The 24419-nt window shown below is 40.0% G+C and overlaps 1 protein-coding gene across 5 annotated transcripts in view; it reads right to left on the reverse strand.

Moving 5' to 3' along the window:
* Positions 1-24419, reverse strand: part of AGO2 (argonaute RISC catalytic component 2) — a 58047-nt gene that overhangs the window by 16140 nt on the left and 17488 nt on the right. For 3 of the 5 annotated variants that reach the window (XM_063327592.1, XM_063327595.1, XM_063327594.1), the window contains 11 exons: positions 22097-22292; positions 18130-18250; positions 11927-12111; positions 10437-10573; positions 10167-10301; positions 7833-7920; positions 6624-6771; positions 6306-6425; positions 5824-5946; positions 3939-4072; positions 873-1057 (listed from right to left, as the gene is read on the reverse strand). In XM_063327592.1, the coding sequence (XP_063183662.1) occupies positions 873-1057; positions 3939-4072; positions 5824-5946; positions 6306-6425; positions 6624-6771; positions 7833-7920; positions 10167-10301; positions 10437-10573; positions 11927-12111; positions 18130-18250; positions 22097-22292 (1572 nt within the window). Of the gene's footprint in view, positions 1-872; positions 1058-3938; positions 4073-5823; positions 5947-6305; positions 6426-6623; positions 6772-7832; positions 7921-10166; positions 10302-10436; positions 10574-11926; positions 12112-18129; positions 18251-22096; positions 22293-24419 lie in introns of those variants that run through there. The other 2 variants (XM_063327593.1, XM_063327596.1) reach the window with 2 other exon arrangements.

The following is a 24419-nucleotide window of genomic DNA, read 5'->3' on the forward strand; positions in this document are numbered from 1 at the left end:
TTACCTTGTATGAGATAATCTTGGGAAAAGAAAGTTAGGAAATTATTTTCTGCTATATTACATTGGTGAGGCATGGGAGAAAACAAATCTGCAGCTGCTTGGAAGATCTGCGCCATTAGAGAAGAGAATCCATAAAGCTACGGGAGAAAAATAGTGGATGGTGCTGCAATTAGGCAAGGTGAGTGAAAAAGGGAGGAAGGCGGGGTAGGAAAATGAGCAGTCTTCCCTATAGGAAGCTCTAGTTAAAACCAAAACGCATGGTTTATCTAAAACATAATAAATCCCATGCATGTGCGCTATGTAAAATGCAGTAATTGTCAATCTGGCTCCAAAAATCAGTTTAAGTTGCTGAGTTTTCACCTTCCATGCAGCTGTGTCCTCGCAACCCAAGAATTAAAAGAAAGAATAGGAAAAAGTGATTGGCAGAAGTCTCCTTCACTCAACTTTTTTTGCCAAAGGGTGATGGCGTGAGTAAGCAAAGATGTTCTAAAAGCTACACGGTTCTTCAATCACTTGGAATTTTTAGCACACAAATTACAGTAAGTATATTTTAATCCACTGCATATCACTTTCACCAATTTCTCAAAAGCCCTGGTTTAGCTTTCTCACTCACAAACACGTCTCAAATGCAACCAACAGGAAGAATGTGGAAATGCAAATTAAAAGCATAGACAAAAATAATGAAAATAATTAAGGTCTTAATATAAAACACCATGCAACACAAGAAGAAGAATAAAATTAATTTCCAGCCCATTCCCCAAATGGAATTTATATAGTTAAACCAAAATTAAACTTCTCTTATTCAGATACTTCACAAAAAATTCATGAAACTGTGACCGGAACACACACGCTCGTGATTTGCGCTTACTGACCATAGACTGGTGTTTTTCCTGGCAAAATGACTACAACAAGCTGCAGCCCAGTATAAGTGTTCTTGAGATGCCTGAACATGGGCTCCACGCTGTCAGCTCCCTGCGCGTATTTACAGAAGCACGGCTGCCCCTGGATTGGCATTCCTGCGTCTCTGGAAATCTTCCTCAGTTGTTCTGTAAAGGACCTAAAGGATGTAAAGAAATACATTAGATTCTCAGGCCGCAAAACCCATCATGATTTGTCTGCTTATTTTTACTGGAACAGTTCTGTTGAACTTGCAGAGTTACGCTGCCCAAAAAGCTGTGAATGTACCCCAAGTGCATCTTTAATTGACTGTGCCTATGTAGTTATTGAAAGAAAGACAGGGCAAGATCAGGAAATACACCGTACAAATAACACCACTACTAAAAACTTCACTTCCAAAGCAAATTGCACCTTATTTAATCTTTCAATGGGAGATACAGCGTGAGTTAATTTTTGCGAACACACTGCAATGATGGTATTTTGGATAGCCTGCTCTAACATCCTGCCATGTGTATCACTACAGAAATGACTTGAGTGCCTTCTTTTTCTTGGTGACGAAAACCACCCACAGAAGCTACCAGCAACTGTGTCTCACCGAACTGACCTAACATCAATAATAATGCACAAGAAAACCTTGCTAGATAGCGGAGAAAAGCTGTGTCCTGGAGGTGAAGACAAACCTTCTCCAAGGATGGTGCAAAAATAAGTCACCCTTTGATGGAACTGGTCAGAAACAGAGATAACCTAATTTTGTCAGAAGCTTTTATCAGTGCGGACTCCTTCAGTCCCCTGCTAGCGAGGTCTGCTGAGTTGCAAGTCTGCCTCCTCCTCCTGGCTCTTGGTAACACATGGTAGCGTCTGGCTATCTCTCCTCTTCAAGGGACACCAGGAAGCTACTGTGCCTGTTTGTAAGCCAGACAGTCAAAAGCACTTGAGCGTAGAAGTTTAGGGCTCTACAGAACATATCCAGACTGGAAAGCATCTTCAAAGTCACGGCTCCTTCAGGTTGGATGCCTGCATCCGTGGTGAATGAGTAGTCCATAAGTCCCATCCCCATAAATAAAGGGAAGATGAGCAAGTAGCGAGGTGTCACAGTGCAGACCTGTAGAGCAGAGAACTTGGTGCTGAGACCAACATCCTCACTACACGTGTTTCTAGGATTTTTCTTCAGAGTGGCTGTAGTCTGGCGCAGTGGGCTGAAGCACATCCTCTAGTCCAGTTTTTTCAAAAAAAAAAAAAAAAATCCACCCTGTACACTCAGGCTGCTCCCAGATGCAGAATACAGCACGGCAATTGGTGACCATCAGGAGCATCACTTCAAAGATACGCTCCTGATCCAAACTAACACACTAGTGCAGACGCACCCAGAGATGTCCTCCTTTGCCACTTGGCTTAATGCCCAGCATAGCAAACATGATCCCGGGTAGCAATGCTTAACTGGCATCAGCGCTGACAAAGTTTGGAGTGGATGTCTCCATAGGTGTCTAAAAAGTCGCTTGTTTTCACCAAAGATAGTCTTACCCACAGAGAGGCTGTGAAGATTTAGTTTCTTCTAAACCCGTCGTTAATTTTCATGAATCATAGCAGCCTGTGAGCTTCAGCCCTGCAACTTGTGGCTTCTTGCAGAAAATAGGTGCATTAAGCATTTTCTGAGGCAAAACAGGCACACACAGCCGTAAGCGGAAAGAGTCAGTGGCAGAACATGCAAGTCTACATCATTACAGGTTTTAAGCCTTTAGAAGTCCATCTGTACGTATGGAGTCTAAGAAGAAAGGTTCTCTCCCAGCTCCTGACAGGTAAAACAGGATGATTTTGAAGACTTTTAGGGATTTTGAAGGTGTTTATTCCGACAGATGTACAGCAGCTGAGTTCTAACTTGTTCAACAAGGCGTAACATGAGGCAACAAGATACAACTGGATGCAGCCATATTTCTAGAACGAAGGAATGTCCTTTCATGTAAGGACAAACTCCATCTAACCCATCAAATAATTTTATTTCAGCTCATTATGTTGAGGACTTCTTCCTGTCTCTCAAAACTAAGTTCTCCTACGCAGCATTTCCACTAGAAGCAGTAGTGCGGAAGGGAAAATTCTGTGGCAGCTTAGTTCCTGCCATGTACCTGGAGAGAACAAGTCTCTATAGCTTTACCTTTTACTTTTCTTCCCATTATGTAATATTTTGACTGTTTGCTCATCACTTGTTCGGGAAAAATTCCCAAGCTATTTGGCAAATCATCTAAAGGAACACTGTTATGGCAATGCCGTTGTTATGAATAATCACTGTCTTGCATTCACCTTACAAAGAGCAGCTGAGTCACCTGCTAGGGCAGCTGTAGGAGCTGCACTTGCCCATGCACGAAGGGAAAATAACTGCGTGCCGAAGAAGGAATTAAGACTATCCATTTACACAGGCATGCACACTTTCCCTCATCTGATGTCACTTTTAACAATAGTCTTTCAAGAATCATGTTCCATCCAAAGACAGAGAAACCAAATTGGGAAGTTTCATTCAAATGCTCAAAGACAACAGAACAGCAGCTACTCGTACTCATCTTGCAAATACAGCAACTTGCACATTAGGGTAACTCTAGAGGGTAGAAAGTTTTAGCCCAAAGTTGGATTGCTTTTTAGAATTGTCTTTTTAAATAAGTTCTGCACAAAATAAATCTATTGCGTATAACCAGGAAAACAACCTCAGATGACATACAGGTTAGCTTTCACTCTTGACAAATACTTAGGGATAAACACCCTTCATTACATCATTTTGGTCATCTTAAACTCTTTGCTAAGGTCTCACTGGACAGAAACCTGCCATACCGTATAAATTGCTTTTGGGAAGTCTGATTTGGAGGATTTCATGATGCTAGCATTGAAGTCATATTGGCGTCATTCAAAACATAAAGAGACAGAACTTCAAAGGCACTGTTAAAGATGTATTGCCATATGCTAAACAATTTAACAAAATACACATTCTAAATAAATAAGTGAAATTATGATATTTCCGTGAATAATAAAATCACCACCCTATGAAACACACTTACTTAAGATGAACTTCAGTGCATTGGCGCTGGGGAGCAAAGCACGCAATTGCCCAAACCTTTATTTCAATTCCAGTGTGAAACTGTTTATTCCTCATGTCCCAGACTCCTTGAACTGGTGTAGCAATCGCTTTGTTCTGGAAGGAAAAACAACAAAAGCAAACCCCTAATGCAAAAATTGATTCATGCCAACAAAAATCAGTTACGTTTCTCCTGCCCTCCAACTAGCAGGCTATTTATATTCTCAGGTCTTTCTCTCTCTTGTTCAAACATCTTATAAAGCTCATTCTATCACGGTAGCAAGACAGCTTGCTAGCCTCATGAAAAATAAAGCTCCTATTGTTCATTTTTATTCTTGATGGTTTCCTTTGGTTATATAAATCAGTAGCAGACAGAAATTCCATGTGGATAAGTAAGTCAGCCTCATGTTTGGTATGTGACGTTAACAAGAACGTACATTTCCACAGCGACTTTACAACTGCTCGGTGAACTTTCCAAGAGCAACAAATTAAGCACTAATCAATATTTTACACGTCACTAAGTAGAGGCAAATAGTGGTTCGATGTCACTCACACAACTCTAGAAAAAAATGTGAACAAGCTGACAAAAGATGAGCAGTTATTCAACTTTGACCCGCGCAAGACTTTTTTTTTTTTTTCCAATCCATCAAGCAGACATTACTGCGGTGGATTATCTAGAGGACAAGGGATATATTAAGATGACTAAAGTAATTCTGGCAATGTTAATTACCTTAATAAGTATTAGTATCCAGTAGATATATTAGACAAGTTACCGCGATGTCTGCCTTCTTATTTAGCAGCAACAGAGAAAGTTTATGGGGATTTTTCAGGACACACACCAATTTGAAAGTTCATTTTGCAAAGTGTTGCATCTGCTGAAAGCAGTACCTCCCCCACTCCGACTTTCCATCACTCGTCTGCCATTAAGCTCTTGTTCCCCCTGTTCCCTTGGTGCCAGAATAGATCACAAGAGCACTCTCCCTAATCAGGATCAGGCAGAGACAGCTGGGTTATCTTAACCTGTCAGCAAAAGAAGGTTTGAGCTGATCTGCCTGATTTTGTCTCAAGAGCTTTAGGTAGAAAACACAAGATCCTCTCCCATTGCGGGCTTAGGGGGGTAACAGTCCAATTTGGGTATAGGGACAAAGAGGAGGTTCATCAGAAGCCTTCACAAATTAAGTTATCCCAGCTATCAAAGCTTTCATCTTGCATAAAACCAAGACATCTTATATAATTGGTGGAAAATCCTGTTTCTCAAGCTTTTTTTGAAAGACACCACAGCAGGAAGATTGTGTCAGAAAGGCCATCTGAAAAGCCATTGCAAAGAAAAAAAACTTGTGAGTAAACACCCCAACAGGAAGGGATGGCTCTAAAGACAAACATGCCAATAGAGATAATACCTTAAGATAGTTGTCCTAAACACAGCTGCTCCACCCACCACATTCAAAACCAACCAGAAGTTCAGGAAGATTTCAGAGTTAGGGGAGGCAAAAATGAACAGTAATAATTGGAGTTGTCTTTATTCTTCTCCATACACACCAACTTCAACCACTATTTACCCGTTTCTTCTTGCAACACACAATAAAACAGCGCGTGAAGGAAACACACGCGCATTTTCCTCTGAGGTTTACATAAATTCATTTTTACCCTAGCTTTACTTTCAGAAATAAAGAAGCGATTGAGGGAGATGCAACATGGCTATTACATTTAAGGACTTTCAAAACTTAAATATAAGTTCTAAACATTACACCTATGATGACTTTATCCCATTACATCCAACATAACTAATTTAAAACAACCGTATTACAGAAGTTATCACAGCTGGCAGCGGACGCTCTCGCAGACTGCACAGTACGTGTTGAACATACCCTGCCTCCGTAGAGGATTGAAGGAGGCTGTAGGACTCTACCGGTCACATCTGTCATTTCGTCTTTCACCATTATTCCAAATTCACGAACATAAGGGTCAGTATTAAAACTCGCGCTCCGCATCTGAAATTCAAAGGAATTAGTTATTTTTGGCAGAAAAAGAAGTTCCTTTTAGGAGATCTAAAATTTGCTGAGATAACCTGTATTGGGGCACATACCCCTTATATATGGGGGATGCCAAACATTCAGAGCCTCTGGTAATTCCACTTGCATACATGGATGCCTCAAAATTTGAAATAAAGCACCAAAAGAACACTTGAAAACCTTTTGTGAGAATGTATTTCTCTGGGATTAATGAAGAAAGTCTTATAAAAATAAGTTCATAACCTGTGTGTAGGCACATAAACTATTTCATACCTGCTAATAGCAAGAAAAATTAAGTCCACTTACTACACTTTGCTCAAATTCAACAGAAGACTCACCAATTTGCTAATCTCTTCTTGACGGTCAGGTGCTGATCTGGCAGTTGCTCGAATCATAGTGGAAGTTTGATTGTCAGTGAGTTTCTTTATGCATCGTTGTCCTGCCACTATGTTGCACACCTAAAATATCCCCACACAAAAGGAAGTTAAAAAACACAATGCAGCTGGTTTTTGGGTTGGTTTTCTTTTTTCATTACCGCATTACACAATGTCTAAAGTTGGCTACTCAGAAAACAGTTTGTCAACATTTGAGCCTTTTTTTCCTTTGATCCCCTACCCCCATTCCCAGAATGTAGCATTGTCTAAAAATTTACTTGCCTCAAGAGGAAGGTATGTGTGTTTCTGCTCCTGTCCAACTTGTAAACATGGAAGGTGAGGATAGCGTAAAACTAATTTGTGCCTGTCCTTAAAATACTGAGCTACAGTGCATTCAACTGTTTGTCCATTCTCCTGCTGAAGTGGGAATCTATTGGAAATCAAATATGAAAATAAGCCGTTAGTTTATGCAGAATACTTTCCCACATTTGCTCAATACACCTCTTGGCGCAAGTTAAGCTTACTGGAGATGAAACCTATCCCGCTGAAATGATACAAGCTTATTTCTAGAATTGAGATACCACCATTGCCACTACCGTGTGTCTTCTAATAGTACCACAGAGGGCTATTTCTCTAACCTTCTTGATACCTGAAGCTATAAGTTAAGTTTCCTAAGAGCAGGTGCCTTAGAGACAAAGACTAATGTTTTCTGCTTATATGGGATAGCTGCAGTACTACATTTTATGACAGGCCATGCACCGAAAATAGTGAGCCTGCCCAGAGTTGCAAAACCAATTATCACTTCAGAAATGGATTTCTCTTTCTGTACATTACAAACACATTTCCATATATGCACAGACATTTGCATATACTTAACATCAAGATGGAATAAATATTGTCTTTTCATTAATGTAACTCATCACTGAAAGAGCACGAAACAAAGCCCAAACAATTAAATACCAGATTTAGATAGTGATCAGTTATCTTCTTGTAAAAGGCTGATAGCAGTTTTGTTCCTTATAGTACTTCCTCAAAAATGGGAACAAATAGCTCCGTATTCAAGCTATCTGCAAATCTCTGGTTAATGATTAAAAACCAACATTTTTTCAGTGGAAAAATAGACTGGTAATAAGCAAGATTAGAAAGCTGATCCCAATTGGCACTACTTTTCTACTCGACAGTTCTGGGAAACATTACGCTACCAATAGGGTGCCCTGTTCTTCCAATGTTGAAGAATCTGTAAATGAAAAAAACCAAGTCTACCACCACAGATTTAAAACAAAGCGGCTGGTTCAAATGCCATAACATTCATTAAAGAATAGAAGTAGAACAAAAAGAACAGCTTTGTTTTAAAACACTTTGTTTTAAATATATTGGGAAAATACTTTGTTTTAAATATAGTGACCAAAGAAAGTACCATTTTTCAAGACAACTTTTCCTATGTCAGTAAGGCAGGCAAGATACTTTTTAAAAAGAAGTAAAATACTTTACGTTTGGTGACTTGCTGGTCGTCTGGTGACATTGCACACTCTGTACTTTCTTTTCATTTGTCCACAGTGTGTTATCTCCACCTTTAGACCTAAAAATTAGAAAACAAGTATCACTGTTTCTTCAAAATCAAGGCATCGGCCCCCTTAATTGCCACACAAGACCACTGTACAGTAAAGCTATTCATTATTTAGCACGTTCTCAAGGCACCAAAGGGTATCCCAGACAGAATTAAAAAAACCCACAACTTATAGTCTTAAAATTCAAAACCCCTGAGCTTCAGCCAAAGTTCAACAAAGAATTTTAGAGACAAGTCAAAACCCCAAACCCCAAGAGTTTGCAGATGAAGCTGAACACATTCAGTGAATTCCAATTCTGTACCTCTGAGGAAGTCCAGGACGGTGGAAGGACAAAAAGGGCACGCAACCTCCTTGAAACAAAAAGCTTGTTTATACTTTATGTCTAAACATACGGTGTCTGTGAGACCTCTAACTATTGCAACCGAGCCTGAACTAACGAATCGTTGGGGGAAGAAATACCCATACAGCCTCTAGGAGCCCAGGGGAACGAGCCCAGGAATATATTCATTGTGAAGACAAACATCTGTCACGAACCCCACTGGCACAAAACCTGAGCCCACCTGAAAGCCAACAACTTCTAGGAGAAATAATTACCCACCCCAAGCCAGGACAAGACAGCTACCCATAAGGAATTGTTTCTAATTTATCACTGTCCACAAATATAAGCTTGAATGCAGCATTTTCATTGAGATTACTTTCATGCTTAGGCAGAAACAGCTGTACGTGGGCTATTAGAGATGGGAAGTTGAATGCGTGGGAAGAGGGAAGAGGGGGCTGTAGATAGGAATTCCTCATACATCTGCACGTGTGTATAAACTCAGGCTGCTTATTTATACTTTTCTTGCTAACTTCTAGTTGGGCAAAGATGATTTTGTGGAAACAAGGAAGCTGCATGATGGATTTATGGTTTGTTTTTCTTTTTTAACTTGCTTTCTTTCTATCAAACGTATCATGAAAGAAGGACCTCCATTTTGCAGAAGAAACCTTCAGTGAACACAAACAGTAAGATTCCTTCCTCCTACTCTTGCATTCGGTCATTACATATTAGAATAAGTGTAATTTACTTCCAGGAAAGTATATGTATGAAATATATCTAAATATGTAAAACCGCATTGCTAAAATCTGGAATATGAAAATCTTGACACCAGTAATTGGAAAAATTTAAGATCAGGTTATTTAAAAAGAAACCCACCATGAAATCCCAGCCTTTGTAAACATTTTTGAAGTCATTAGCTTAGGAACAGGAATATCTTTGTCATGGAACTGGAAGCGACACTAGCGATATGTTTCAAAAGTGAAAAATATGAAATTTTTGTCTTTGTAACTGGTAACTTGTATTTACTCTAGAGATGGGGGTACTTTAACAAGAGTAAAGCACTACAGTAAATATAACCTCTAAATAGAATAAAGCAATATTCACTTGGGAAGATAAAATTGTTTTCAAGGAGACTAACATGATAAGGGATGCTGCTCTATGTGCTGGAAAGATCTCAGTAGTGCTTCTGCACTGAGATGCTCTCAGACGCCAACACGCACCAGTAACTTTGACACGACACTTGATCAAGCGGCTGGGTGGTGGTGAGGCACAAAAAAAATGAAGGTATGTCAAGAGAAGAAGCTTGCACAAGTCACAAGCCAGCAACTAATCTCACTAAAATAAATTACCATCCATCTGCTAGAAAGTTTTAGTTCATCCCATCACTTAAGAGTAAAACATATCCACAGTTTCACTAAAGCACTTTCATTAATGGCAGAGCTAATTAAACTACCCTGTATTTGCCACAGGCAAAAGGCACACACATATATATTTGCCACAGAATCTCAATAATTTCCTTACGTGCATACCTGAGCTCCAAATGTGGCTGGTTCAAAAGAAATTTAAAAAATAAAAAACCTGCTCACTTAACTTTTTATACTAGTGATTCATCAAATCTGAAGCCACATAATTATCTGAACGGAGCCAACTTTGCTTGTATTCACAAAGTGTCTCTGTCAAGCTACAGAGATTAACCAACATACTAAGAAAAACGGACAAGTAGACTGAAACATAAAATTGATCAGCAGACTTCTGAAAGTCTTGAAATACATGTAATAAAATGGATTCTTGCCTCTTAGTTTTGCTCAAAAATTTTATGTGCCCCGTTCATTGTGTTAATCTGTTTCCCAATAAGGCAACTGCTACAGAAAATACTTTGAATGTGTAGTAGTAACGCATCATCAGAAAGAATAAAGTAGTTTTGTGTAATTTAATTATTACCTTTAATTTCTTTGGTAAACTTCACCCTTTGGGAATCTGTCAGAGGTTTTTGTTGTTCTTCAATACTTTTGAAGTCCAAAACTTCACATACAAACTCGATAACTGGCTGTGCTTTGTAAAACGCGGTTGCAGATACTGGAGACAAAAACATTAACGTTATGTTACAGCAATACTGAGGAAATTTTTAAGAAATCCGTCAGATGGAACTAAATTTTTGCCTTTCCACTGAATGAGAAAAAAGAAACAAGAAAATATTTTTATAGGACCTACCATCAATATTTAACATCATTTTCCATAACGAAGGTCTGACTGATTGATGGAAGCCAAACCAAACTTCTCTGCCACCACCCAATGGATTTGAGCACCCTTCTGACGCTGTAAAAAAAGATCGCCCCACAGGAGTATATCTGTAATAAAGAAAATAAAATCAGATCATAAAATTAAAGCAAAAAAAAGATTACAATAAAGCCATAACTAATGCAAATTCCTATTTACAAAAGCACAGGAATGTCAGTGTTTCAAATTACCAATAATCTGAGATTCCTGTCAGGACTCAGGTTACACCTCCCAAAATCCAGCTAGTTACAGTAAGAAACTGGCTACTATTCATGTCTGCGTAAATTTATTTTCAGCATACTCCTTAACATACCTACTAATTCAAACAAAAAGCAGTAATAACTTTTTTTTGTACTCTCCGTAAAAAATTCAGCTATGCTTCAGTAAGAAAATAATTGAACATCTCTGCTATTAAAACAACAATGTAAAAAATAACCTCTCCCTTTACTTTCACATAGCGGCCTCTGAAATCCATGGAAACTCTGCGTGGGTGAACAACTGATCTAACAAATATTTTGGATGCATTTTTCATCTTGGTAATGCGGTACTACACACTTAATATCAAACTAATCAAAACCAGTGCCAATATGTTTCTCTGAACAAAGATGTGTGACTAAGGAGTCTGGACTGTTTTCTGTGTTGCAAAACCTTACTAAAGTGATTCCTATTTTTTTTTATCCTTAATATGACGATAAAGTCAATGTAATGTAAGGCTCTTTAAAGATACTTAGATAAATTTAACTTGTTTTCCCCATTTAGCCCTTCAAAATGGGAAAGTTCAGCCCTACTAAGCGTTGTTCTTTACTTTCCAATTGAATGTAATTTGAACAGTGGTCTTAAGCTACTTGTTTCATGGCAGCAGAATTAAACCCAGTATCGTTTGGGTTTGACTGCAAATGCTGTAGATCCCACTCGCTTGGAAAAAAAAGAAAACCAAATCATTGTCAAGTTTTTCTTTTCTATAAAAATAGCTATACTGGGTTGACATTAATGTCCTCCTAGCACAGCATCCTTTATACAAAATTGGCAATAAACCTTTGCCCAAAGACACATAGGAACAGGGTAACAAGTTTGAAAACCAGCCTTACATGTCTACCAACCTCCAACTACTTTCCACGCAGGGAGGCCTTCCTTCTCTGAGGCCTACAGAGAAACAGGGTACAAGCGAGATGGCAGGGCACCCCTGACCTGAGAGCGCACAAACATGGAGCAAGTCTGAAGACCAGCGGGGAAAGGCACTTGTGTCCAGGCTGGTGGCTACCAATTCCACCAGATGAGCAGAAAAGCACCGTATTGCCTCTTGCCCGAGCATGCCATCTGCTATTATTTTGGTTGAGCTATGAAAGCACGTCCTACCCAAAAAGCCACCGAGGCAAATCAGTAACAATACAACCTCCTAAACGACATCAAAGTCTTCCCCTCACCTCATGGAAGGCAAGTGCCTCATCACTACATCCAGTGCCTGGATGGTTTCAAACGGGACACTTGGCAGCCGACCAGAAAGAGCATCATGTAAAGCCTGCAAACTCACACAGGACATCCACTTTATAGCCACCTTAAATATTCTGTCCTTTCCTTCTCCTGGCAGCGTGACCTCCAGCTCCACCTGCAACAATGCCAAACAACAAACCAAGATGATTCTTTCCATTTAAAGGGGAAAATGGAAGGGGCTTGGAGGGGACGACGGATTCCTCTGAACAGCGCTATAAAGCATGTAGACAAAAAAAAGCAACGATGAAGAAACAACATACGTTAGGTACAGCCTCTCTTTACAGCTAGATCTTTCCAAAGGTGTACTTCAGAAAGCTGGCGTGCTTCCCAACTGGCATCTAGCTCCCTCTTTGAGGCAACCCGATAATTTGGAAGTGCTCGTGTATCAACAGGGAGGTCTCCACGAAGATGCAATAACCTGATTTCAGATACCTAACAGATACTAACGCATCACCATTCACGTCAGCTCCTGCATGCCTAAAATAAAATATGGTCTGTCACTACCTGTCAAGATTCATGAATTTCAAGCATTCGCTCTCTAGAGCACTGGAGTGCTTTATATTACTATTACTGTAGATATAGTCCGAACGAGAGAAAATTAAATCCACAAGCAGCTTTCAAAGTGTGTGTGGGGGGGGCAGGGGGTAAAAAGAAACAAAAAAAAAGAAAAAAGAGAGAGAGAGAACAAACACCACTCGCCCCCGACAATAAAACCAAAACCAACCACAAAACCCACCAATCTAAAAACCTCTTATTTTTAAATGCCAAAGAAAGAATAAAAGACGGCCCCCCAAGTACTAGTGATGCTATCAGGCAGGAAACAGGGACACTCCTTTGACATGTTGTGCCCTACTTTTAATTTTTTGTCTAAAAAACACTGGTAAACTACATTATGGTATATTACTTTAGCTGATTACTTGTAATGCTGATTTCTCCTCTTTATTAAAACAAAAAAAGCCTGAACGCAGAAGTTCTTAAACTGACTAAAATTAAGGCTTGTCTGAAACGATTAGCAGTTCTGAGAGTGACTACAAGAAATAACAAGATCAGAGGCTTCTTTGTGCTGGATATAAACAAAAACATTGCATTTTCCTGTCCTAAAGAGCTTACAATTTAAATACAAAAGGCATCCACTTAACAGACAAACTATAATTAGTGGGCTAGCAAAAATAATACATGAGTAACGGCAAGCTAATATATGCAATCATCTGGTCTTCTGCAACAGTTAGCTTCTTGAGTCAAAAAATAGGAAGGAAAGATAAAACACAAATAATAAGCCTTCCCGTTTGCCAGAAAAACGAGTTGACAATTTATAGCAGGCAGTCAAAATTAATATTACAGCCGCATCTCTCCTCTAGTACAGACATCATTCACCAGGAAAGTCAAGCAGAGGAAGGAGCCACGCGGCCGTGGGAGAGCAGTGACAACTGGAGTCTGTAATTGCAGTGTCGGTGGCCTGAGTCTGGCCCAGAAGGTGAATTCTGCTGAAAAGCATTGCAAATAAAGGCACGGGTTTTCGCTGACACAGGTTGGAAGCTTTCTCTATGAAGACTTTTTCCCCCACCACACTATCAAAAGGTCTTCAATTTGTACCTCATTTACAGCAGATGGAAGATGTCTGTCGCACCTGAACTGCATTTTCCTTTACACTTCTCTCCTCCTCCAAATCAAGTTTCATAATTTCTATTATTCCCAATACTGTTGATGCACAACTCATCTGATTATTAACAACTCTGGCACCCTTAATCTAAGACAAGATTTTGTTTTATTTTTTCCCCCTCCTGGTTTCAATTTACAAAGCTCCTTCACCTCCTTGGAATGGAAAAAGATGATCTGTGTTGGACTACTTGTGTTGCAGTATCCATGGCCCTGGCAGAAATAAAAGATCCAGGATTGAACAATTTCTATTCCAATTACTAGACTGCAAATCCCTATTACGTTTAGCAAAGCTGTGACAGTGAATTCACGCTGCTGAATTTGTCCCAAAGAGCTTTTGCTGCTGGGTCTAACCCCACTTCAAAACAATTGAATTAGAGTCTCTGCTCTCTGAATTAGAGTCTCCAGCTTCCCAGGTTTTCTTCCTTTAATATCTCACCTGAACTACATGCGACTGAAGAGCTTGTGTTTAAAAAAAAAAAAAAATACAAAAATACATTAGGACCAAAAAAGATGTGTCCTTAATCCACATCCCTCAAGATCACATATATTTTTAGGCACTCCAAATCAGAATTGAAATCTCTCAGTAATATTTTATTTATCCCACTCTATATTTTTAAGGGCAAGTGAACACATTCATGTTTGTCAGAGTAAGCAAAATATGAAAACTTTCAAGACAACGTAGTTTTAAAAGGTAGTTTTACCACGTACTTTACTACTAGGAATAAACTCTAATGCCAAATTTAATGTTTGATTTCCTACAGTTCCACCAGGTGTAATCTATCCCAAATGAAAACATTTATTATCTCAATCTCTCAGCTCCTACCTGCTACACCCATTGCTAAATTGCAACTCAGCTGACATAATTTTGCAGCTAAAGGAACTAAATGAAAGGGATGTTACTGTAAGGATGTGAAAAAACATTAAACCTGTGGAAAAATTGGAAAGCTTTCTTAAAAACAATAGGTCTCAGCTGATGTAGCCTGATTGACTCATACAAATCAGCATATCACTGTTTAAAAATAATAAAAATTGAACCTGACCATGTGTTTTTGGGAAGTTCTTAGTACTATATCTTCTCTTTAAAACATTGGCATCACTACGTGCTTATTTTATCATGTTTGAGCATACAATGTACCTTTTCTCTAAGAGCTTTTCCTTCCCAGGGATTCAGAGGAAAACAGATGCACAGTTTCCAATCAAATATTTGGGTGCCTACCTCCCCTGGACTCGTTTGGAAATCTCAAGCTATGGACACAAGGAAGAGGTCTGCTTCTATCATGTACAGAGTCATTAGCAGCACTTCAAATAGATAAAGTCAAGCGGAGTACAGTTGTGGCCATAGACAGGAATAACTCTTTCTGCAAAAGGGAACAGCCAGAGCATTTCTGTATCAAACCGCAGCTCGGTTCACTTGTAATTACTGGCGTTATAATTAAAGACTATTTAAGATATACATTAAGATAGATCAGTTGTTCTCAAATCTTGCTAGGTAAGAAAACTTCAGTAAGAAAAGTTCAGTTAAAATTTAGTTCTCGCTTTTAACTGTAGAAGGACGTTTTAGGGCAATACACAAGTAACGCAGCAGTGGTGTACAAAGCCACAGTCGGAGGTGACCTGGGCTTGCTGTTAGAACCTACGAGGAAAGAGGAGACTATTAATATCTTTATACCTTGACAGTGTCCTATACACTTGTTTCTTCTTGATGGGTGTGAGTAAAAACTACAAAAACATTCTGTTAATATTTACATACTCCGTATTTGTTCCAAAAGGTCTAAAGAAATCCAAGAATTGGAGAGTGAAAATAAGGTACGATAAGGAAGGAATGAAAATAGGGACCATAACCATGAAGGTCAAGCAGAAAAGATAAAGAGTATTTATATAATAGTAAAGTTGTAAGAGAAGCAGGGTTGTCAGCAAGGTCAACAATAAAAAAAACAAAACCCAACCCTAGAACAACCACCACCAACAAGAGATGAGGACAGAGTGTATTAATTAAGTTAAAGAGCAACAGGAGGGGAAAAAAAATACCACGTAGGCAATTTGGTGTCAGCCTTCTGCTTAGCATCAGTTCTTCCACCACCAAGGCACACTGCCAGTAAATCAAGGTCTTCTTCCACTGAGATTAAGGATCATCTATTAATCATTGTATGTTCATGAATCTTTTCAATATGATCCTAAATGTAATCAGACATGCAGTAAGCTTGCTACATTTATTATGTACCGAACAGCCAAAAAAACCCCAAAGAAACCTAATCTAATTATGCTGGAGGAAAGGCCTAATACCTACAAGCTTTATACTGGTTTAAATCGTGCTTAAACCAATTTAGCACCATGTAACAATTTCCCTCATTAAGCTAAATTTCCCATGTCCGATTTAAACCGGCTGAAGATTTATCTTTATTAGCTCTTTCCTCCAGGGTAATAACGTTAATATATATATGGCAGAAAACCCGACAAAGTCCTATATCCCATGGGAAACTGGGAAAAGATATGAGTTTATTAAAAGTGAGCCTAAACGTGAGCCACAGATGAAACTATCCGAACCATCTTGTGCTAACCTCCACTAAAAACATTCTCCTCAGTGACAGCCTTTTGCAAGTGGTCATCGCTCCGGCTAGATAATTCTGTGCCACCCAAAAGGGTTAACGAAATCATTAAAGTCAGCCTTTTCCCAGGTGTAGGACACAACGTTCATTTGCACGGACGTGAAGGAATCAGGGCGTCAAAAGCATTTCCTGCTGGCACAGTGTCACTAGACTTCATTTTCACCACGTATGGTTTACTATATGTGGGCTTTAAGATGCAGAGCATGAAGAATCGAGTCCCGTTCGGTCAGCCGGCATTCAGACACGGAACAGGAGGAGGAGGCGGCCATCTCATCCAGTTCCCAATCAGAGTAGGGTCGACTTGCACCTCACAAAGTCTCCTCAGATCCAAGGATTAATTTGATCCCAGTTTGTTTATCCTCCACAGAGAAACCATTTTTCATTTACCATTACTTAGCAAATACAGAACTTCATACTTGTCATAAAATATATTGTCGGTCATCCACAACTTGGAAAGTGTCAGAAGGTAACCGTGTACATCCAGAGGACTGGTTTAAACCCCTAAGAGACACTCATTGAGTATCATCCCACCGTTAGCAAATACTTCGCAATCTTGTACGTCAAATCTGTAGGAAGTGGAATACTACATGTGAAAGTGAAAAAAAAATTATCTCTAATACTTTTAAAATGATTCCTTGATAGTTTTCCTAGACATTAGCTTATCAGTTAATGAAAAAATAATTAAGACTGGAGTAGAGAGTCACCTTTACTGCATGACATTCACTTAAATACATTCGGGGGAAATAAAAACTACACAAGAGAGATTAAGAGCTTGATTCAAGTGGGACTATTAACCATGTCAAGCACTGCACAGGCATACGATTTGAGGCAGCAAAGCACTGCATGAACTATTTTGTAGCACACTGCTCCTCAATTTAGGAAGACCTGAGCTCTCTTCCCAGTTTTATCACATAAGCAAGTTTCCATATTTTTCTGTATTTCCCTTTCCCCCTTACATTTTCCTTTTGTCTAGTTCGGTTGTAATCAACTGCTATGGGATCAGACATTCCCCTGTAACCGTGCATGCCTCACCTTGCACCCACAGCAGAAGGCTAAAATGGCCTCTGGGAACTACCACAGTATGAGTAACGAGAATGTCTGTATCCTCCAGTGTTCATCGTCTAAATAAAAAAGGCCACAGAAAATTCAATCTGATATTAGACCACAGAAGCGTAGCCTAAATTATTTTATAGGGTTTGCGTGGTAGCATGTTCCAGCACAGTCCCTTCTGCTTCACCAGTCACCGATGGGCACAGACATGGCTACACTTCACAGCTGCAGCCGGAGTGACCAAAGAGGTCACCGCCCCACGAACAGAGCTGGCAAACAGAACATGCGAGTCCTCTTCAGTTGCCCCAGGGCTAAGCTAGCAGGCCTTAACCTGTGCAGTTTAAATTAATTTGGCTCTCACGTCGTAAAGTATTAGGGAAGAAGTTCCACACCACCAACAGAAGGATGGAGGAGTTTCTTACAGCTAGTGGATAGTGAGAATCAGCTTACAGTGGGCTTTGATGAGATTAACGTGCTGACACAAAAACTCGCCTCTCCCAAACTCAACTGTGCTTTCACTTTCTCCCTTGTGGCAGCATGGAGCTCGTCCGCTGTCTTGGGCAGTTGATCCAGCTCACCAAACCAGGAGAAACCACGCAAGTGGGGAGAGAAAGAGGGAGGAAAGAACGGATATGGAAAGGAGAGTGGCTATTTTGATGGCAACAAGCTCACACTTCTGTCCTGGCGAACCACACCCCCAGCAGAGTGGCAACAGGAGGAGACATCTATTCCAGAAATATGAAATCATTTCCTATCAGTTATTAGAAAGGATCTGCAAATATTAAGTTTTCCAATTGGAAACTTTTCTATTTAAAACTTACTTTATCTCTCCCAATGGGAAGCGGCATAGCTGTATATAGGTTTTTTCTTCCATCAAACACTGGTTTGCGATCCCCAAAAATCTGGGTTTTAAAGTGCTGAACCATGTGCTCCACTATTTCTCTGAAAATACAAAAAGATTACGTTAATTCAACTTTTTACTGTTGATGGCAAGTAGCAAATAAACACTAACACTATTATAAATAGAGGCATTAGGTAAATGAAAGGGTTGTCCGCTTTTGGGTATTAAAGGCAAGATTTGACTGACCTGAATTAAAGCAACCTTTTCATAGACTAAACTGTTTTCTTAAAGCAGCTGTTTTTTTAGCTTTTTCAGGTTGAAACTTTCCTTCCTCTTTTCTGTGATGTACTGAAAGTAGTAAAGTGAAAGCTCATGCTCTCTCAAGCTCAAAACAAGAGGTGCTTGATATTCTTCTGGGACTTCTGCTCCCCTGTCCTACAGCCCTTTCTGCAGAGAACCATGGTCCAAAAGCTCATCAGCCTGAGAAGCTTTCAAAAAACGGCTATCCAAGTTTACAGCCGTAGCGTAAGGACAATAGTTCTACAGCAATGGAGACATGCAAGCTTTTCACACGGCACTAAGAAAGGTTACTTTTTAATGTAATTTTTTCACGTACACAACAAAACTGGGATCCATCCAACAAAACTGGATATGCACATTCACAGGGACCCCTGCATATTAAAAATACATACTTATTTAAGCATAGCTGGAATTAGGTTGCATGTTTACGTGAACGAGGTAACCACTCACAAAGTTCTTGTCAAACCACAGTGTTTACAACACACTGGTCATGCAAAGCAGTTCACCAGCCCATGAGAGGTCTGTTGGAATAATAACACCCTTTGATGCCAAACATCTTTGGTCCCAACGTCCCAAAGAGACACCCTTCAGGCTAACCGTATCACAGGGCTATATCCATCAGCAGTCTGCAATACGCTGCCTACAAGGTCCTTAACATACAGCTTGGGGCAAAAGAGCATTAAGAAGTTAAACGGACACAAAAAGGAAACCACGGTTTCTTCAGTGCTGTTGACAACCAGCAGCCCAGAGACGCTGCAGGTGACTGTTTCACACACCTTGACTTGGAAAGGTAATTAACCCAGCATACAGTTAGATATTAAAGCAATGCAAAAACCTGAGACGAAACGCTGAATTCATTCAATAAAAGAATCAAGATTGGCTTAATCGACAATTTCTTTGTTGTGCGCCAAGGCTTTAAGATAGGATGTGACCACTGAAAGAAACTTGCCTGACCTGCGAAGTATGAATAAAACTTGCCACAGTAATTTCTGCCTCAGGTCTGCAATGTCAGACTGAACAAGCACATATTTGGAGGGAGGGAGGAAGGAGCTATTTTTCAACCTTGAGTGAAAGACTGAGCAATGGAAAACCCATTCTTTTACTGAGCAAGTTCTTCCGATTGTGAACTACTTTATATAAAAATGAGCACTTCCACTTAATTAAGGTTTTCAAGCTTCAGACCACATTTAGCACTGGTGCTTCTCAGCTGTGGGTGGAGACATCTTAATGAAAAGTAAGTTATTTTCTCCATGTGAAGTTAAAAGTTATTTACCAATTCGCTAACTTACTGCTATTCTTCAAGATCATGCAAGCACAACAAGTGCCAGTGACTGCAAAGTTCATCTCGAAGCTCGTACGAGTCCTAGCTGTCCACATGAATTAAACCAAAGGCATTTATGATGCGTGACCAAACTCACATTTCCCACTCTCCCTATCTAACTGTACAAATAGATGTGGGATTTCTGCAAGACGTGAAGAATTGTAGCCAGACTGTATTGATTTGGCACAGCAGCGTATTGTCTCAGCTTTGTGTTTTCCAGTCCTGCTCCAGCTCACGTCTCATCAGCGTGGACACTGTACACATCCCTGCAGTGGCTCTGCAGGGTCATAGTCCAAGCCACAGGAAGTCCCACTATAAAACTGAAGATTGAAGCTGGGAGAGATGAGGGAGTAGCGTAAATGAAAATAAAATCTCCCTCTATCCCTTCTAGAGGCTGAAACATATAAAGTCATGATAAAAACTATTTACTATAAATATACATCTGAATTATATAACCAAAATACTAGAAACATGTAGCCAGATGAAAAATCTATCATTTAGAACTGAACCACATGTGGATCCTGCACAATCCTATACACATATATATAAGCACACACAAAAATATAGGTATACATGTAGGACTGAGAGGTCACGGCTCACAAAAACCGAGGTGCAGGCAAATGCGTGTGTGTCTACGTATATGTAACGCACGCAGGAATAAGCACTCAAAAGAAATAAAGCATACACTTCATCAAGCGAATCCAATTTGTATTCTTCCAACACTGCACTGAGAAACATGCACCATACCACTGTCAAATGCATTTATGACATCCTTGTTTACTGCAAAAGGCATTTAATCTATGCAGATTTATACTTGCTCCTATTACCACAATAGAGGGAGTGACTAACCTGACAAAGTTGAGCAGGTCAGAAGCTGTCAGCACAGACAGAACTTGCTACTGAGTATAATCTGCCTTTTCAGTGAGAAAGATTGCTTTATTATTTAGTAATTAAGCTCTCTGCCATTGACAAGCAGCCACCCACACGCTGGACCATCACACAGAGCCAGGACACACACAAGAGCTGTGCAGCAGCTACAGAGGCAGGGCAATCTGCACCAGCCCGCAGTGTGCCAGCTGGCAGGGCTGGAGCTGGTGGCAGGGATATCCCTTAATGAAAGCAAATCACGGCTCCCACTCTGAAAAAAGTGACTGCTGAAAATTTTTTGCAGCACTCACAATGCAGTAAGTCAGTGAAATCAGCAGGTTACCCTTGGGCAAGAAGAGAGTTCAGCTTAATACACTTAGAACAGTGTTTGCTTTTAAAATTAAATTCAATTCTTGACTAGTTTAAAAATTAAATTTATAGTACATCACCACAGGAAAAAAAAACAGGACAGCAAAGCATAGCGATGCTGCTTTATGAAAATGCTATCTTCACCGACTTTTTGGTACAACAATGGATAGTGCACTCTGGTTTATTAATTCACGTTAAGAAAGCTTTGGCTTTCGGGTGGCTTTTTTGACTCCACATTTTGTTCCTGGCTGCGTATTCCACCCCTGTGACCTTTTTTAATAAGGAAAAGTTTTGCTCTTGAATATATAAACATGCCATTCCGATCCTCTACAGTCAAGATGTAGGTAGTTACGATGAAGACACTTTTGTGGTTTCCAGTTAGTGCCAAGTCTTGTTCTCAAGTTTCACTTCTGGCAACACCACTTTTTCAAGTCAATGAGGTTGCCACACTGTGACTAATAGGGCACATATGCAAAATGCAAGACCTAATTGCTTGTTTCTTTGGCCAGACGATCTAATGTTTTCACCTTGCTATCTGTTTCAGGAGCATATCTTTCCCTTATATAGAATCTACTGATGAAGGAAAACTTCTTACCTAATTTAGGCCCTACACAATCCTCTCGCAGCAGCACAAACAAATGGGTTTTGCCCCGCCTTGTCAGTAGCGGAAGGTGGGAAAACAAGCTGGTAACACCAACTCCCTGCTGAAGGACTTGTCAGCCAACTGCACTCCAATATTTAATGAAGCAACACTAAGAATCGTATTTATCAAGTTGGCTTATACTGACCTAGCTCCAGTGGGGTTAATACAGCTCATCCATCTGTCACCAGTGGCTTTGATCAGCAGCATCTTAAGATGCTGACAAGTTCAAACAAAATAAGGGACAATTAGGACAGAAATCTTGGATTGGTACAGAAAGACTTGGAGAAAAAAAATCCCTGTTGATGGATATGCAAAGTCGGAAGCTATCAGTACAAACAAAGACAGACACATCCTCCACGCTGTCAGTGAAGACTGGCACATGGCTCCAGCATTTTCAAAGGAAAACACAATGTAAATAAACTGAGGAAAAGCAAAGCACTGTATTACCTGTTAACTCTTCTAGGGCATTTTTCTGGCTTTATATCCAATTCATAATGGTAGATATCTATTTTAGGAATGTCCATTTCAAAGAAGTTGGCCTGCAGTTTGATTGTTCTCCCAGAAGTGCCAAAATCTGGTCGAGGAGGGGGTTTAAAGGCATATCCCTGTATTGGTGGTGGCAACGGTGGAGGAGGTGCAAGCACTGAAAAAGAGAAAGCACAGGTTAGCTGTATCAACCTGACAGTTAAACAAATTTACAGGCTATTCGACCAATGAAGCACAGCACATTTTAACTCCTAACTTTTTTTTAAGCAATCTAAAATCTGAAAAAAATCTGCCATCAGGAATCCGTGAATTCTGACTCTCTTCTTCCCATGCTGGTTCACCATTTGCTGTATTTCCTAGCCCTTATTACTGAACAAAATCTTCAGATCAGTTGCATTTTCTGATACTACATCTCAGCTGGGTGCAAATTTGAGAGGCCAAGCAGGTGCTGCTGGGAAAGCATGAACTAGAACTTTGTTGCAGGGAAGAACCTTGGTTTTGAAACAGACACCGAAGCGAATCACCTAAGCACATTTATTTGAGCAAACACCTATAAAATGGAGTTTCTACCACTTAAACCACCTTTGCAATCACATTTGGATGAGCTGCCTGCATCTAAAGCAAATACAACGCATGCGTGCGTACTGTATTCTTGAGCTCAAACACCAGCCGTAGATCAGACAACTTGTGGTTGTTTCAATCTACAAAATTCCACTAAAAATCTACGGAGAAGCGTGCAAGGGACCAACTCGCGTATTCAAAACTCCGGCAGCATCAGTACTCAGGTTTTCCATGGTCAAGAGCAATAACAACCTGCAGCAAAATCTTCACGTGTGAATTAACCCAGGAGGCTTCTCATTACTTGTGTAAGAAACCAGGTGTGGTTTCCTGGGATTATCAAATTCAGTCCTCTCTGAGCACCAGAAACAATACACATCCCTTCATTGACACGTCAGTCACCACTTCCCCACCCTCACTTTCCCTACTGGAAAGCTCTTTCAGAACTGTGATGCTCTAACACTCAGAAACATCCTTCCACTTTTATTTATTCCTTGTCAGATGGACCTTAGAGCAGGATGCACAGAACACGTCCAGGCGGGTTTGGAATGTCTCCAGAGACGGAGACTCCACCACCTCTCTGGGCAGCCTGTGCCAGGGCTCTGCCACCCTCAAAGGAAAGAAGTTCCTCCTCATGTTTAGGTGGAACTTCCTATGCTCAAGTTTGTGCCCGTTACCTCTTGTCCTGTCCCTGGGCACCACTGAAAAGAGCCTGGCCCCATCCTCCTGACACCCGCCCTTTAGGTATTTATAAGTGTTGATAAGGTCCCCCCTCAGCTGTCTTTTTTCCAGACTGAAGAGACCCAAATCCCTCAGCCTTTCCTCATCGGGAATATGATAGGGTTTTGTGTTGGTTAATTTTTTTTAATAAAAAAACTTATTGCTTTTTCTCCTTTCGTTTATGTTTGGGAAGCTTGTTTCAGGTCTTGTCTTTCAAATATATTGAGCTATACACGCGCTTTTCTTCCTCCTTTTCATAAACATCGCCATTAAAATTTGTGATTCTCCAACATTAACTCCATCGATGGCTTGTTGCTAAAGATTTGTGCTTTCATGACCTAAACCTTCAGGTTTCTGTGATAAAAAGATTATCCCGTTTCCCTAATTTAAACGTACTGACTCCTTCAGTTTTGCTTTCAATGGAAATACAACAATTCTCATTTGAATATTTTTTCTTCCTATTTATCCATCTTGCCTTTGTCATCTTTTCCCAACGCTCACAGGACCTCTGCTTACTTCAAATATTTTTCAGAACTCACTCAGGTGGTCCCCACAGCCAGCATCTCCCCTTGCTTAGTGTGACAAATTCACAAAGTTTCTGTGTCATTAATTGGAAAGAGCCCTCTATTCTGGATATGACAATTAACAAAGTTATCCATAGCATTACCACTACGGCTGGAAAGTAATGTAAAAAAATACTCCCACAAATATTTATACTTGCAATATGACAAAGGTTTCTATTATCCACCTCCAAATCAGATCAGGAGGAGCGGCAGCAAGCATCTACCTCTGCTCCATCAGAATCTCACTCCCCATCTTTTCCCGAAGAAATCTGGCTCCCACCTCTGATTTCAGCCACTCCGTTGCTTCATGTTTTACAGCTCATCACTGCATTAAAGTACTTATTTTTATTTCCACCTTTTGTCATAGAACATTCCCATTAGAAAGCAACGTCCTAGTCATTAACATTATTCAACGATTTTTATTTTTTTTTTTTGCATTGTTC

The sequence above is a fragment of the Chroicocephalus ridibundus genome, chromosome 2 (assembly GCF_963924245.1).
Source record: "Chroicocephalus ridibundus chromosome 2, bChrRid1.1, whole genome shotgun sequence".
In the NCBI taxonomy this organism is placed as follows: domain Eukaryota; kingdom Metazoa; phylum Chordata; class Aves; order Charadriiformes; family Laridae; genus Chroicocephalus; species Chroicocephalus ridibundus.